Source organism: Larus michahellis, chromosome 2 (genome assembly GCF_964199755.1).
Source record: "Larus michahellis chromosome 2, bLarMic1.1, whole genome shotgun sequence".
Classification (NCBI taxonomy): Eukaryota; Metazoa; Chordata; class Aves; order Charadriiformes; family Laridae; genus Larus; species Larus michahellis.
Genome location: NC_133897.1, coordinates 15,939,719 through 15,955,431, shown reverse-complemented (window position 1 = coordinate 15,955,431; position 15,713 = coordinate 15,939,719). Strand labels below are relative to the sequence as shown.

The window sequence follows — 15,713 nt, the reverse complement described above, 5'->3', positions numbered from 1 at the left end:
GAGTGGGGAGAGTATTTATGAAACAGTATCCGGAGCAAGATAACCAAAATGTAACCTCAATTCCCAGTCAAAGAATCCATAACACATCAAAATTACATTCTCTTATCTTATGAGTAGCTATGACGCCACATTTGTTTTGTGCAAAAATATTGTTTTCTCATATTCTATATCCATTTATTGGTGCTTTCAAATTATATGAAACGTGTATTTCTGCTTCTGGCTAAGCATTTTTTATGTAATGTCCGAGTGATAGTTCTACAGGCTTCCACAGACACACACAAAAAAAAATAGGTAAAAATCACTGTAACGACAGAGAGTGTATTTGTAAAAGCACAGTGATTTCCTTACTTAGCCAGTAAGTTTTTCCAAGCAGGCTGATCTGAGCTGATGGCCTAAAGAATTTCTTGAAGGAGCATCAACAACAGAAGCAAACTGTCAACTCAACCTTATGTCATCCAAGTTTGTAGAGCTTAAAATTCAGCAACCAGAAAGAAGCAATCTGGTGGTTCATGTGAAGTTCATAGAAAGGAAAGCATAATGATAATCTGACAAGTAGCCTGATACCTGTGAAACTGTAAAATCTCTACCATTCAATGCATCGTTCTTTGATACCTTTTGATGAAAAGATTAATTAGTAAAAATTATTAACACTAAGCACATACAATATCCTAAGGGCAGCGTACTTTGAGTTCACAGAGTATAGCGTCACATGGGTAAAGTTTTTGCTGTGTAATATAAACCCTATTCTTGCTCCTAGAGATCAAATTATATCTCATCTTAAACATGCTCATTTTAATAACATAAAGCTTACAGCATGCCTAATCCTTTAAAAAAATTATCTCCCAAGAGCTAAGAAATACTTGCATCTAAATGTCATTTTATTATACTTCAAACTATCTTAAAAGCATCTAGATGGTAACTACACAAAAATAACAAATTTTCTCACTCATGACATTTAAACATCATAAAAACTCCATGCATCTACATGTGCACATATAACACAGATGTTGAGATAAGCATGCACTGCTTTCTCCTCTGCCCTTAAATAGTCTCTCACCCCCATTCAAATCACATTAGCGTAAGGCCCAAGATAGGAAATATCCCATTACACCTCAGCCGTTTAAATAAAGGCTTTCACATCCCAGTGGAATAAAGAAAAGCTTTAGCTGGAAATGAGAAAGTCCAATTTACCAACTGGATCCAAAACACTTCAAATCTAAGAGCAAATCCACAGTTATTCCATTTGAAAAGTCATGATGTCTTTGAAGTACAGAATATGGGCCGTTTTAGCTTATTTACTTATATTCACCACTCCCTAGGTCTTGGCCAACAGAATTTGTAGCACTTACTGCACCACTTCTTGTTAGTTGAGAGATGGAAAACAATGTTAAAGCCCCCAAAAGAACAACAAAGTCAAGTCTTCAAAAGAGCCTTTTACAAACATGCTGCACAACGCAAATGCACGGCTGGACCCTGGGCATGCTCTCGGGGTGAATTTGGCTTCCGAAATCAACCCATCACATCACCCGTGCTACTGCAAGCTGCCCTGCCCAAGACAACGGCATTGGAGACGTGTACATACACATACCTCACGCTATATGGGGAGCGCACTACTGCCTTACCTTTTCTCAGCTGTATACTGAGCCTCTTCCCTATCTTTTTGGTGTTATACCCACTGTTTGCAGTGGAGGTGAGAACTTTCTGAGGTGATGGTACCAGGCCCGAGGGTGGTTTCCCTGATGAATTCACACTATGAGGTAGCTGCGAGTAGGAGTCTGTCTGATCGGACTGGTTACCCGCTCGAGACATTCTTTGTAACGTGTGAAGTCCAGAATTGTTAATACTTTTGCCGTCAGCATACTGGGAATCGGGGCTGAAGCGGCTGGAGTAGTACGTGTTCTTCTCGCTTTGGGACAACTGTTCATACTGCTCTTTATTTGCCGCAGGGACCACATGGAACCAAATGAACGGCGTACGCATGGCTTGGCGAAACATATGCTGTGCTCTAGGTTTCAAAATGAACAGAAAATTAGCAAATTAGGACTGGCAGACTACAAGACATTATAAGCATAATTACTGATGTTAATTAAGCAACACGAGCTGACAGACACATTGCATTCAAGCATAAACCATAAAACTTGAATCTGTTCACTAGTCTACTTGGTCTGCTTTGTGCTAGGGTTTATCGCCTTAGGGTAACACAACGGTTAAATATGCTTAACAACTAATGTACCAAATACTGGACTCGGAAAAGCAAAAATCTTAATCACAGTTTTGAAACGCAGACATTTCTATGGCATGACTGCAGTGTCCTTTCGTTTTGAACCTTGATAATTGCTTCTTCAGAGACAGTAATCACAGTGACAACAGAATTATTGGAACAAAAATTACACTTTATACAAAGACTATGTATTTCCATGATTTGCTGAGAGTATATGCAGTCTTGCAAAAAGTCTAGTTTACGCTTTACTTTTTGTAAGTTAGTAGTCTTTCAGCATACAACATTAAGGAATAGGAAAAAAATGCTTAATGCTGCATAGACAGACATTGGGCTCTGGGTCACAATCCAAAGTACACAAAGTCAACAATTCTCTTCACAGACTTAACAAATTGTGATTCAGAACCTTAGAACATGCAGAGACAAGCTGCCTTCCACCATATGGTACAGGGTCATGTTCCAATCCAGATTAGAGTCAAAGAAACAAAAAACACATTTCAAATGTATATTAAATACAGGACGATCAGAATAAATTATATTCCTTGGCCCTCAACATGTTAGGGTTTTCAGAACAATAGTATCATCTTTGAAATCACTCGTTTTCTGCATACCATTTTTCTGCTTTCTCTTTCAATTACCTGTGTGTGAACTACAACCTGATTTCACTTCTAAAAGTCTTTCTGATTCACCACTTTGGGATTCTAAAAAATCCAGGCTTCCACTGAGCAAATATTTATGATCTCCCAAACTTCTCCAGGAAGTTTCTGCATGTAGGACCTTTAGTTCTCACGTATATAGAAACCACAAATATTTTTTAAATGTTAAAAATAAAGTGTCCATGCCGTCCACATATATTGAACATGATTAATTGCAAGTAAAAGAGCAAAAATCACACGGGATTTCACGATAAACAGTTTACCAATGCAAGAAGAAAAAAAATCCATAATGTGCAAAAACAATCAAATGAGAAGTGCATATACTCTAATGACAATAATTATCCTGAATTTTTTGTAGTTTGGCTAATTAGAAACCACTAACATCCCTTAGTGTATCTATTCTTTATTGAAAAGGCAAGCTTAGACAATTTTTTCTTAAATACTTTATTTCCTCAAATCACTGGAAGATGCAGTGTTAAAGATTAAATAATGCAACGCAATGTGCGGTAAGTATACTTACTGCTCAAATCTCCTATTCCGAAGGTCTCCATCGTTAATCCTGACAATACAATCATTCTCCCGAAAAAGGTTTTCTTGTTCAGCTTTTCCACCTTTCTCCAATCGCTTTACCAGCAGCCCCAGGGTTCTGGAACATTAAGATTACAAATGATTACTGATCTAGCAATTTGCGGCATAGAGAATCCTACTAATCTAATATTTTATCATAATCGCTACAGAAAATAAATTTTAAATCATCTTTACCTTGAAGTAGGATATCATAGTTTCAAATAATTTATAAGCATTACCTGAATTATTATCCCTTACCCACGAAACAAAGACCCTAGGTGAATCAAGCACGTCATGTGAAAGTAAGAACGAACAGGCAGTATGATGACAGCACGTCAATTCTTGCAAAAGGCCTAGATTTCTGAGCAGTAAAATCTCCAAGAGGCACCGCACATCTGACAGCCAGCATCTTTTGTGCTAGTTAACTGAAGTAGAACAGGTTCAACTTAAAATTTGAATTTCTGAATTAGCAGAGAATACCACAGCCACCACTACTGCTTCTGCGCAAGTGAAACGTGGGGTCAACTCACATAATAAGCAGCCTGTGACAAAGGGATGGATAGAGGATGCAGGAACTTAATGTGAATCAAAAGCTTTCGTTTTTAAGCCTTAACTTTTTTTACTAAACGGCAAAGAGAAAATTAAAAACTTAAATGCCATTTTTAATTCAACATATTATCTTAAATTAATTGTTTCAGTAATGACTGATGACAATTACCATTTGATAGCCTTTGTGCAATAAGTTGGTCACCTCTGTCTAGTGCTTACCCACAGTGTCATCTTAAGGACATTCTTAGAGAGAAAAGGTAGACAAATGTTCAACCTGAAATTCTGAATTGCATCCTGAAGAGTGGATTTCCAAGGTACTGGGAGGATAGTGTCAAAAGTCAATGATGTTTCTATATACCTGAACTCTAGGTTTGAAGAAGGATTCCATCTTCAGGACTATTCTTGCATCAACACTGCCTTTGATTTTTTTAAAAAAGATCAGCTTTACATTGAAATCCCACAGGACATATCAGTGGGTCAAATTCACATCATCCAAGTCAACAGCATTACTTTTTCAGAAGTCATTTCAAGGCATGGCGTGAAAAATACTTGGTGGCTTGACAGGAATTGCAAGACCACATATGTCTTTTAGCACAAAACTTTCAGAGATCACAGCATTTCAGTTCACACATACCTCGAAGTAAATGAGCAGTCAATGATGCTTAAACAGACTCCTCATGAGCTCAAAAGTTATATATGCACTTGAGCACTTCATCAAACGGCTCAGAAAAGCAAAATTAACTTATTTCTTCCACTTTAAATTCTTCGTTTACCAATTTACCATCAACATATGCAAATAAGGTGTTTATTTGATAGAACAGTCATACGTTTTCTCCTACAAGGCAGATGAAGGAGTAAGAGAAACAATCCTAGTAGTATTTCCATTTTGGAAGCACCTAGAGACATTAAGATATGATGTTGAAAGGATCTATACATGTAAACAGACTGGGAGGAGAAAAACAACATAAAGCATTTTGACAACAGAAATCATCAAATGAAGTTTGAGTCAGACATTAACATTTAAGCGATACTATTCTGTTTCCAACTGATACGGAGTATTTTGCAAACACCTAACGTATGGCACCTTTGACCTGTGGGGGGGTCCCCATCAGAGGCAAACCTTCTCCACCCGCATTTGGTTCCCAATGGACCATTTGGGTGCAGTCACTGATGTGGCTGGGTTTGACTTTAGCTCGGCTGCTGCAATTAGCAATCTGTCTCTTTGCAGAAACGCTGGTGAGCACAAGGACCAGAAAGATTCCATAAAGCTAAAGAATAATTTCTCTAGAATACACGCATTTCAGAAAAAAACCTCTTCAAAAATAAAACCGGTACAAGTGTGTCTTTATTCCCATCCCTCCCCATCCCAAGTCGATATTCTTTGGGTTTGGAAAGTTCCACCGTTTGTAGATTCCTTCCAACAACCCAGCATCTCCCAATAAAAAGGAAAAAAAAAAAGTCTTTTTGTTTCTTTCCCCAAAGCAAAAACAGTTCTTCCCATGTTTTTTTCTGATCAACGAGCTAGCGAAAAGCTTTTTAAGATGTGATCTGGGAAGTATTATCTAGATATTCTAGATGGTGTCCTTTTTGCCTTTCCCACAATCCTCTAATAGATTGCATGAAAAAAAATTCTGAAGTCCACAACACCCAAACACTACCTTAATGAGCTCGTTGTGCTGCATATATTGTACTAAAATCTGGTGATAATTATGAAGGCATTTGTCACAGGAAATAAAACAAAACAAATTTACAAAATATTGATTCAATCCCTTTTTCCTTCTGTTGGCTAAAATAGGCCTTGAACACAATCTCAGATTTTTGAGACATCCTAAATAATTATAAAAATAATTTTTATAGATTACATTGTTAGTTGCAAAAAGCACTAAAATAACATTTATGAACGTTAATGACAAAAATATTTGCATTGCTCAAAGAAAAGGAAAAAGACTTGTATGCCTTCGCTGCATCATTTTTCTCAGAATTATAGTTTTGATACATATGAAACTGATGGTTAGAAAACAAGTTGGTAACTTTTTCACTTGAATTTCTCTGGGGAGACAACATCTTTGAGCCCCAAAGCGAAGTTACTGAAGAGGGTATCTCTAAATGGGGAAGACACAAACAAGCAAAAATAAAGTTCGGAATGCTACTTTTAAGAGAAAACCACCAAAATATCTGAGGAGGAGAAGGAAGAATTGTGTCTAGTCTTCCTTTTCTTTCACTTCATGCCCAACAGCACTTTGGTGCAGGTGTGCTCCTCTGTGATGCCCAAAGACAAGTGAGAATTTGGATGTGCAGGCAATGCTTGCACGAGCGCACACACAATAACTGCAACAGGTGCAGTTTTTATATGGTTAAATATAAAAATTACCAAATATCTAATAATAAATAGCAAAACACATTCTACACAAAGTACAACACTCCAAGTTAATATTATGATAATACACTATACAAAATAATACGATTATATCATCCTAATGTCTCCACATACCTATGATTATAAAGTAATTTGTCTATCAATGCTTTCTGCACAGCATTTTTCTTGAAAAACTGCTTTCTACTGTTCCACATTCTGAAGTTATATTAAATTATTAATGCAAGATGCATCTTTATGCATAGTTCGTCATTTCTTAAATTTACTTCACCTAAGCTCTCAAATCTAGCAAAAATATTACTAATCCAAGCCAATGGTAAAATAACGTAACACACAAATAAACTACCAGTCAAAATTGCAAATAATCTCATTAAACAAAGGCTACAAGTTCTACTAATGCAAGATTGCTCATCTCACACACAACATATGGTGCTCATGAGGATTTTGCTTTTTAACAAATGTTAGAGCTAGGTTAACCAAGGCATATAAAGCTAAAGAGAACAGATTCAAGGCTGGATGAACAGCCAGAGTCAAATTTGAAACCAGTGCCTTTTTTTTTTTTTAATATTTTTTTTTATATATAAATACATGCGGCAAAGATGCCTTTAGACACAATTCCAGAAACAATTTCCTGAATGCAGTTCTGCATAGCAGAGTAAAGTCTCCTACAACTTGCAGAAAACGTATGTTCCTGAAAATTTTAGTAACAAAAGCCTATCAATTTCCTACAGTATTTCTTCAGCATATTATGGTTAGATGTAAGAATATGACTCTAAAAAAAGGCATTATGGGAGTTCATGTTTGTTGTTGCAGTAACTGGAAATAAACGGAGTAGACCTGATATTGCAAATATGCAATAACCTAAAAACTAATTGGATTTTTTCTTCCTTGCAGTATGCCACCACCATTAACCCTGGTAAGTGGAGATGTAGATCTAGCACAGTTTCAATATTACGTTTCCTACATTAGGAAAACATATACATTTTGAAAGCCTGGTAAACTAATCTAGTACATAATACAAAAGTCAGTATATATATTTGCTTAAACAGAACCATGTAGCATACAAATATATGGGTGCATTTGAATTTGCTGAATCCTGTCCAGTTAAAGTAAGTCAACATGTTTTCTAACATAAGTTCTGCCATTATAAACATCTTAAACTACAACTTCTTAAAGAATGGGAATAAATATTGTGTGAACCTCTGCAAAACACCGTGGAAGTTTGTAACCCTCTAGAAACAATAACTATAAACGGAAATTTGGTACCTGCACTGTTTTAGACTAATGTTAGCTGACACGGGGACAGAAGGAAAATAGTATCAAAGCACAGAGCTCAATCTTTGTATTTGTTTTAAATACCTAATTGGGAATGTAAACAGCTTAGATTATATTACCATTTGCACCACTGTATTTTCACAAGGTTCATTACTCTAATTATACAATTAAAATAAACTCGGCTACATGTGTTAACATTTCAGTTCTCAGTATAAATTACAACCAATGATAAAACTAGGAACAAGCAGCGAGTGTTTTTATTGACATCTAAATCGCCTGAGTTAGTCTGGGTAGTTCTTTGAAATTCTGAACTCCCCACATGCCATCCAGCTGTATGGAAATGATGATAATTTGTCTTAATAAAAACTGACAGTGTAAATACTATGAGAGTAATAAAAATATTACATTGAGCATCTAGAATATGATTTGGCCATCACCGCCTATTGTACGTACACACTGAAGTTATTTACCTATTACCTGCAAGCTAACTGTAACATAATCAAATCAGACAGAACAGAAAATAACCAATTTAGATGTTTATGTAAAGTCACTAACATGAAAAGGCAAAAAACTAGATTAAGGGTCAAAAATACAGATTGATTGAAAAGGCGATGTGTAGCGGTTTCACGCAATGAAAGATCTCTGAGAAGTTCTACAGGAACATAAACACGGTACAAATTTCCTGAAATTCAAAGGTCAGAGTAAGCAAATCAGCTTGTTCGTTCAAGTTAAATTATCGTGGCTGATCAATGCTAAATTGGACATAAACTCCTTTGCACAACATTGACGTCACGGCGTTACTGCAGAGGCATTAAAATAACTTCACGCCTGAAGTCCGGAAGCAATTTCCAACCTTTGGTAACTACTCTTCAGTTTTTTAGCCTGAATAATACTTCAAATTAAGTTTATATAACTTTTAAAAGGATGAGATCAGACAAAGAAAGCCTTGAATTCAGCTAAAAGAGTGAGGGAACGGTACATTCACACCACAGGGAATCTTTTCCCAATGCACATGTTTTTGAAAACCATGGCTACCTTTGAGACTTAAAAGGTTGGAAATGCAGGAGAGGAGTAAGTGGAGATGCAGATAACACATACCTCCTAGATGATCAAACAGAATATGATCATTAGAGAGGCACCTTGAAGGCAGTATTAAGGACTCTCAGAATAGACAATGGCTATCAAATATTACTTTAGATTTCTTTGTATCTTGAGTAAAAGACTAAAACTTTTACAGTGAAAGATGAAGTGATTCATAAACTCTAGAAAATGAAGGGCATTTCTTCCATCAAAAGAGAACTACAGAAGAGAAAAGTGTATAAACTATTTTCTAGTATGGGGATTGTATATACACGATGCCTGCCTTCACCCGTGGTTTTTCATTTTTTTTAAATAAAATCTGTTATGTTTGTCATTTAAAGTATCTAAAAGCAATAAAATTCAGTCTCTCATTTTTCCCATTCTTCTGAGACTCCCTTAATATTTCAAGACATTTAGGATATACAACAAAAACCTAGAGATTAAATATTTTTAGCTGCAGGTTTATCACGGAGTTTGTGGCACGCTTCGGTGGGAAGAACAGCTGGCAGAGCCCTACATACTCACTGTTCTGCATCAAAGTAATGTGCCTGATACTTATTAATGGATGTTCGTTACGGGGTTTTCAGATGGATATCCAAATCCTTTTCTGTTCTGTTTCACTGAGTAGACTTCACAGTAGTCTTGGAACCATGGGACTATAACTTCCATATCATTATTGACAGAGATTTCTGATGTTATCTCATGTATTCCTTGTGTCAGTTGAGCCTCCTTCCAAAGACAGACATGGTAGGATTTCGGAAGAGCAGCTAGGGTATAGACCTTGAGAAGATTTCAAAGACTCTTAAAAATAGAAACCCCATTTATGCAACAACACAACATCTTCCCTCAGCCAGGACTGCTCAAATGCTGTTCTTAAGGGACGGAGTACTTGCTCTCCTCTCTGAGCACCTACGCTCCTCTGTACCACGAAGGAAGGAAGGACTGGTGCTAAGGCAATTAGGCAACTTTGCAGAGATTTAGAATTTTCTTTCCTTTTATGCTTTCATCTGTTTCCTCTTTGCTCTACTCTTTATCTAAACACTTTCCTGATCACTTCCTATTCTGTCCTTCTTTCTGCTTTCATTCCATGCCTCCTATTCTGCTTAGCACTGCATCTATGCCATTGCAAAAACGTGCAAGCAGGTTTTGCAAAAAAAACTTTTACTTTGAAAAACTTCACAACCATAGGGTGTGATGAATATGTATACCCCTCCTCCCTTTTGATAAGGTGAACAAACTCTCATATCCAAAGCATATGATCAAAAAGGCCAATTAAGGACTGATGAACTTCTAGGGGTAAAAACAGAAGGATAATAAAGAAACATATCCACAAAAGAAAGTTTGACCATGTCTGTACAAATCAATAGTACTTTTCCCAGAGAATTATGGAGAGATTTTATTTATTTTTTTAATTTAAAAAAAGTCTCTGTTTTACTAGGAACAGAAATAATTAGTAGCATCCACATAGACGAGGCATAGATCTTTACAGATTTTGCTCAAGATCAAAAGCCAATATTGAAGACAGATTCTTACTCTAAACCCAAACTCAAAAGACCGTGAAAAAGTCAAATATTTCCTCAATATAAATAAAGAACATAGTTATGGCATATAATTTTTAGACATCTGGGGTGTTTGCTTTGGGAGAGGGGTGATTTTTTTTTTTTTTTTTTGCGGGGGGGAGAAGGCCACTTGCTTATTGTGCAGGGGAAAAAAGGCAGAATTGCTTTAGTATGTTTTTACACTTTTCCACTTTTTAAAATCACTGATTTAACAACCATTGCCTATTAAGTAACATTTTCAAAAGCAAAAGCAAGGAACTGGAAGAAAAATAATTGAAAACACAGCATAACTGGAACTGAATACCAAACAAATATAAAACGACAGCGGGCCAATGGACTAAGTTATACGATACATCTGATCTTTTCTTTTTTGGACATCCCTCAAAGTCTTTACTGAGCCCTGTGTTTCATTTTGTGTATTTACGTTTCTACTGAGCAGATCCCCCGCTCAAGTTCGTTAGTTCACTGCAGCACGGAGCTTTGCAGCCAGAGGAGGAACAAAGAGCAGCCATGTGCTGGAGTGAGAACCACGGAGGCCGAGGAGGATCCCTGCCAAGCATCTGCCCTCCCTCTGAATCTAGCAAAAGTAGAACCAAGTGTCTCTTATCTGCTCAAAAGAGCTGGAGGACCAGGAGTAAAACAAAATAAATAAAAATAAAAAATCATACACGTAGAGGTGTGGGCACAGCTGCCAGTAAAGCAGCAGTACGACGCGAGTGCTCATCATCCACACCGAGCAATGAACTCTACTTTTCTTCCTTTACCATGCAGAGAGCGTGTGAGAAATGTTATGGAAATATCCAAGGTCCTCTCCAACTCTGACTGCTCCTCCACACTTTCAAGACATGGACCCGAGTATCTTCCCCCTCCAGCGGATTATTTTGGAGGGGTTCAAAAAAACCTCAAACAGCAATTGCATGTACCCTCCATTTTTCAATGAGGGGAGTTCTAGTATTATGAAGAAAAAATAGACAAATTTTAATATACAAATTATTTCCCTCGTAACAGAATTTGATGTTGATGTCCTGATTCTGAACATCTATATTTAAGATTGGCTTTCCTGTACTAAAACTTTATCATATAATCCCAAACTCAGGACAAAAAAAGAGTTAAAAGTCCTTCATAGCTCTTGGCATAGCTATCATCCTTAAAAAAAAAAAAAAAAAAAAAAAAAAAGAGAGAGAGAGATTTTATTTCTGTGTTTACGGCTTTTTCATTTTACATGCTCTCATTATGTATAAACAGTTTAAGCTTCACCTCAGATTTGACAACCACATTAACATCCTGGACATGAATTTTACTTGAGTTAAAATTCGTATTCAAAATGTCAAAATCTACATTTCTAACATCAATTTTATTAAACAAGTACTTAGTAGGCAGCCAACATTCTTAAACCAGCCTTTTTCTTGGCCTTCACGCTGTCTAAATCCCAGATAACTCTGTGAACATTTCAACCATTTCCAACTTTATGGGATTTACTTCTGAGCTTATGTTTGAAGTACCATTCACCCATGCCCTTTCCATCCCCACACTGAATTTACTAAATTTCAGATTATGAAGAGAAGATTTTACTACTTTACGGAAGTTTGTTCTTAATACTTGTAGTCCTCAGAAAAAGTAGCCTTAAACGAAAAAAAATAATTACATTTTCTCATAATACATGTCAGTATGGCTATGAAAGCATTGGGTTGAAAGTAACAACTGCAAATAAAGCTCTTATACTGTATTTAAAATCCTTGAAGGTATTCGGTACAGAAAGAAAAATACATTTATCATTTCTGAAAAGAGGATGTTAAGAAGATGTTATTTGACAGAGAGACAGATATGTCTAGCAAGTTAGTTTTGCTCTTAATTACTAAACTGAAATTGCTGCTGGGTCAACAGACGTGAGAACATAACACCCCTTCGTGTGTAATCAAAGATTACTTTTTAAAATACATATTTGTTCTTCTTTTCCTTAAAGAGGGAAAATACGGTGTATACTTAGAACATACATCACCAAAATAATATTCGCATATACTGCTGAAGAACCATCATGTTTCAACACACTTAAAAACTTCAAATCCACCACTAATTACTATAAAAGTTAAGCTTTGTTTCTGAGACAATGTTAATGACCCTGAATGCTAAAACTCTGCTTTAGCAAAGTAAGCATTAGAGATGATGCATTCTGTTTAGGAATTTAACCCCCCACATTGTATTTTTTAATGTAAAGGACTTTCTTTACCCTTTTTTTGTAAACAATCCAACTTCAAGAGTTCCAGCCTGTCATATAACAAAATAGGTTCACCTTCCCCAAAACCAGAATTTTGCAACTGGTTTTACTACTTCATTTTCACCCCAACAGATGGGACAACACTAAACATCGAAAGCATGATGATTGTTTTCTCTTCCACTCTTATCAAGCACAGGCACAGGACACCTCTGGTTTAGATTCCTGCTGTTATTAGGGAAGTTGTGGCTCTAAATAGTCAGCAGGGAACTGCTGCATACGTATCCACCTGAATTAAAGCAGCAGATTATAATTTTAAGAGTCCAAAAGGAAGCGTCCTCATAATTCAATTTCCTGTGATATCACAACAGAACCTCTATTAGAACCCCACAGTTCTAACTCCTTTAAGCAGAGCCTTTCCATTATAGAGTCCATTCCAAGTACAGAGTCAGTAAACGCGCATTTCATCCTTTCTTAATCAGTGAGACTGCTTTTGAAAAACATACAAAATACAAAAATTAACAGAACTAAGATAAAACACATTAAGTTATGATTCAATTAAAATCCTACACGATACGTTACCTTCCGCCTCGGGCACTGAAAGGCACTACATGGATTCCCAAAGGCCCACCGTCGTTGGAGACTTCTACGAGCTTTACCATATCGCTGTGAGACAATGACGAATGAGGGAATATGAACATGTACCGTGAAGGAACCAAAAAAACCCCACACAAACATACACAGAAAAACAAAACCATTCCAGAAACCAAGTCATGGTGATGAAAGCATTGTGGAATGCTACGTACCTGAAGATTAATCTGATGGCATGAAAGGAGATCAATCATCAGAAATAGTTCAATTAGGAAAACAAACAAATCAAAGAATTTTTTTGTAAACTTAGTTTGCTACGTAAAAATAGGTATCATCATCATCGCATGCATATTGTTTTATTTTTTCCTTATTCTAAAGTTAAAGTTAACTGTCTGGACAATTGAGCAGAAATACCTTAAATACCACACACAATTTTTCCTCAGTAGCCTAAATGCTGATCATAGCACTTGCACGCTTTATTGTTTTATCTTAGGGAGAGCCCTTAACATTAGTTTTTATGTAACTACTCTGTAATCAAATGAAAATTATTAAATATTTAGTTGATAAAATTCTTCTAGTTTTAAAACACATTAATTTGTTTTATTGTAATTCCATTTCTTTTACTGGAAGCTTGCTGTATCTATATCTCCTTACTAGTCAAAGTTTCCAAAGTAAGATTTAACTATAACATTCACAATCAACCAGACATCCTCCTGAAGCAACTATGCACCTAGTTATCAATTAAACTTTTTGCTGTAGAGAAAAAAAATTGAAAATTGAAAGAGGAAAGTACAGGTTCAGAAAGCGACATGCAAAAATTCTAGAAATAGCTTTGGACCACATCTAGCAATGCGTTAGAAACATGCCCACATCTGTAAAGGTGGAATATAGCCCATAGACCATAAAGAGTTATAAAGACTCAAATAAGAAAATACTACACGAAGGCCAAACCTCTCAGTAAATCTGGAAGTGACAGATCTGAACGAAAGCCACGACCTAAATTTGTGGCTTATGCGTCTCTCTAGTATTACATACTTTTTACATACTTCCTGGCCCTTCATACATATATATACACACAGATCTTTGAGAAGCTTGTTTCTCATAAGTGTACAAATCAAATTTAATCTAGAAATGGAGCAAAGAGCAAGACCAATACCCTACGACAGCAGTAAAATATTTTCTACTTCCTTCAATAAGCTCTTGATCATATGGTGGCCCATCAAAAAAGCTTGCAGCGCTTAATCCGGAGTCTGAGAATAACCAGACCACGTATTATTAAGAAGTCAGCAAAAATCCTGCGTTATATTTTGGTTTTATATTTCTTACTTATTATTTTTTTAGTGTATTTTTAGAGTAGCCTTTACATTTGTCATATGCCTCAATTCCTGTCTAATTTTTTTTTAACTCGTTTTTTAAAGACAACAAATGGAAGGTCTCTATCCCTGTTGCCATTGTTTACCTCAAGAAATTATTGCAAGCATAGGAGAGCTGAGAGACATCAGCCAAACCCACGTTATTCTTCAGACTTGGACAAGACAAATATTTTAAGACTGACAGCATTACAGCGTTTGGTGATGTCCCCTGTTCCAGCTCCGGCAGAGGCTAACTTCACTTCATTCCCACTGTACGTTAAGGCTAAGTTTTCATTAACTCTTGTGCAAAGAAGTTCAAGGGAATCAAGCAAAGTCTTTCACATCCAAAAGCTCCACTAAAAAATGTCTTTTGCTATCGGTAACCCTATTGCCCCCTATGATCAACTTTTTTCTGACTTTCCTATTAACTTAAAAGAAAAGTGAGGCCTGAGGAAGAGTAAGTGAAAATCAGTGTGATTCACCAGGAACTGCCGTAACTGGAAACACAGCTTAAATAAAAAATTTTAAAAAGTCGGTTTTCGTATCCAGCCTACACTGTTTAACTTGTTCTACTGCTTGAGTCACTGACCGACCTTTTTTTCCAAAATGCACTCTTAAGGTCTAGGCACCCACTTTTCTTATCCTTTTTCTAAAAACAAATCAATCCCAAAATCAAATGTTAAACTCTGTAAAATGGAAAATAAAAGGAAATGATCCCTTCCTAAGAGAGGCTGTTTCAATTTTGCTTCCTGATTTTCTCAGAAGTTTGGGCCAACTACTTCAAACAAACATTCAAAAATGTATGGTATAAAACCAGAAAAGAACGAAGTAGCAGATGATGAAAAGTCAAAAAGTTACTTAAAAGCAACACCAAGAAGCATTAAATTTGACAGAAGTTCTGCAAACTCTATTTAGCAAACAGCATTTGGAATTTAAGATGTAACAGATTTTGTAAATCAAACGGAGTAAAACTTAGCATGTATTGCCTAATAGATGTCACCATCATCTTTCTCTAACATTTAAACCCTCTGCACCTAATTCATAATTTAATTCAGAAATAACAGGAGCAGAAGATTTATTTTTATTTAAAATTTAGGTTTAATAAATTTAAAAGATTTAATTTAAGGGTAGAAGGTCTATTTTGTCATTAATTCCATAGTGAGGTATGGATCAACTCTTTGCAATGAAATCCAAAAGGTCAAGCTTGCTGTATCTTGTGATGAAATAAAGTACACTTTACTCATTTTTTTTTAAAAATAGGAGCAGCTTCGCAGTCCTAA

At 36.1% G+C, this 15,713-nt stretch overlaps 1 protein-coding gene across 26 annotated transcripts in view; it reads right to left on the bottom strand.

Annotated features, from left to right (window-relative positions):
- The window catches only part of PARD3 (par-3 family cell polarity regulator), a 460,486-nt gene that overhangs the window by 207,671 nt on the left and 237,102 nt on the right, over positions 1 to 15,713 (bottom strand). For all 26 annotated transcript variants that reach the window (XR_012585424.1, XR_012585425.1, XM_074574241.1 and 23 more), the window contains 3 exons: positions 13,073 to 13,156; positions 3,395 to 3,520; positions 1,623 to 2,005 (listed from right to left, as the gene is read on the bottom strand). Coding sequence is in view for 24 of the 26 variants with exons in the window: in XM_074574241.1 (XP_074430342.1) it covers positions 1,623 to 2,005; positions 3,395 to 3,520; positions 13,073 to 13,156 (593 nt within the window). In the remaining 2 variants the exon portion in view is untranslated. The remainder of the gene's footprint in view (positions 1 to 1,622; positions 2,006 to 3,394; positions 3,521 to 13,072; positions 13,157 to 15,713) is intronic.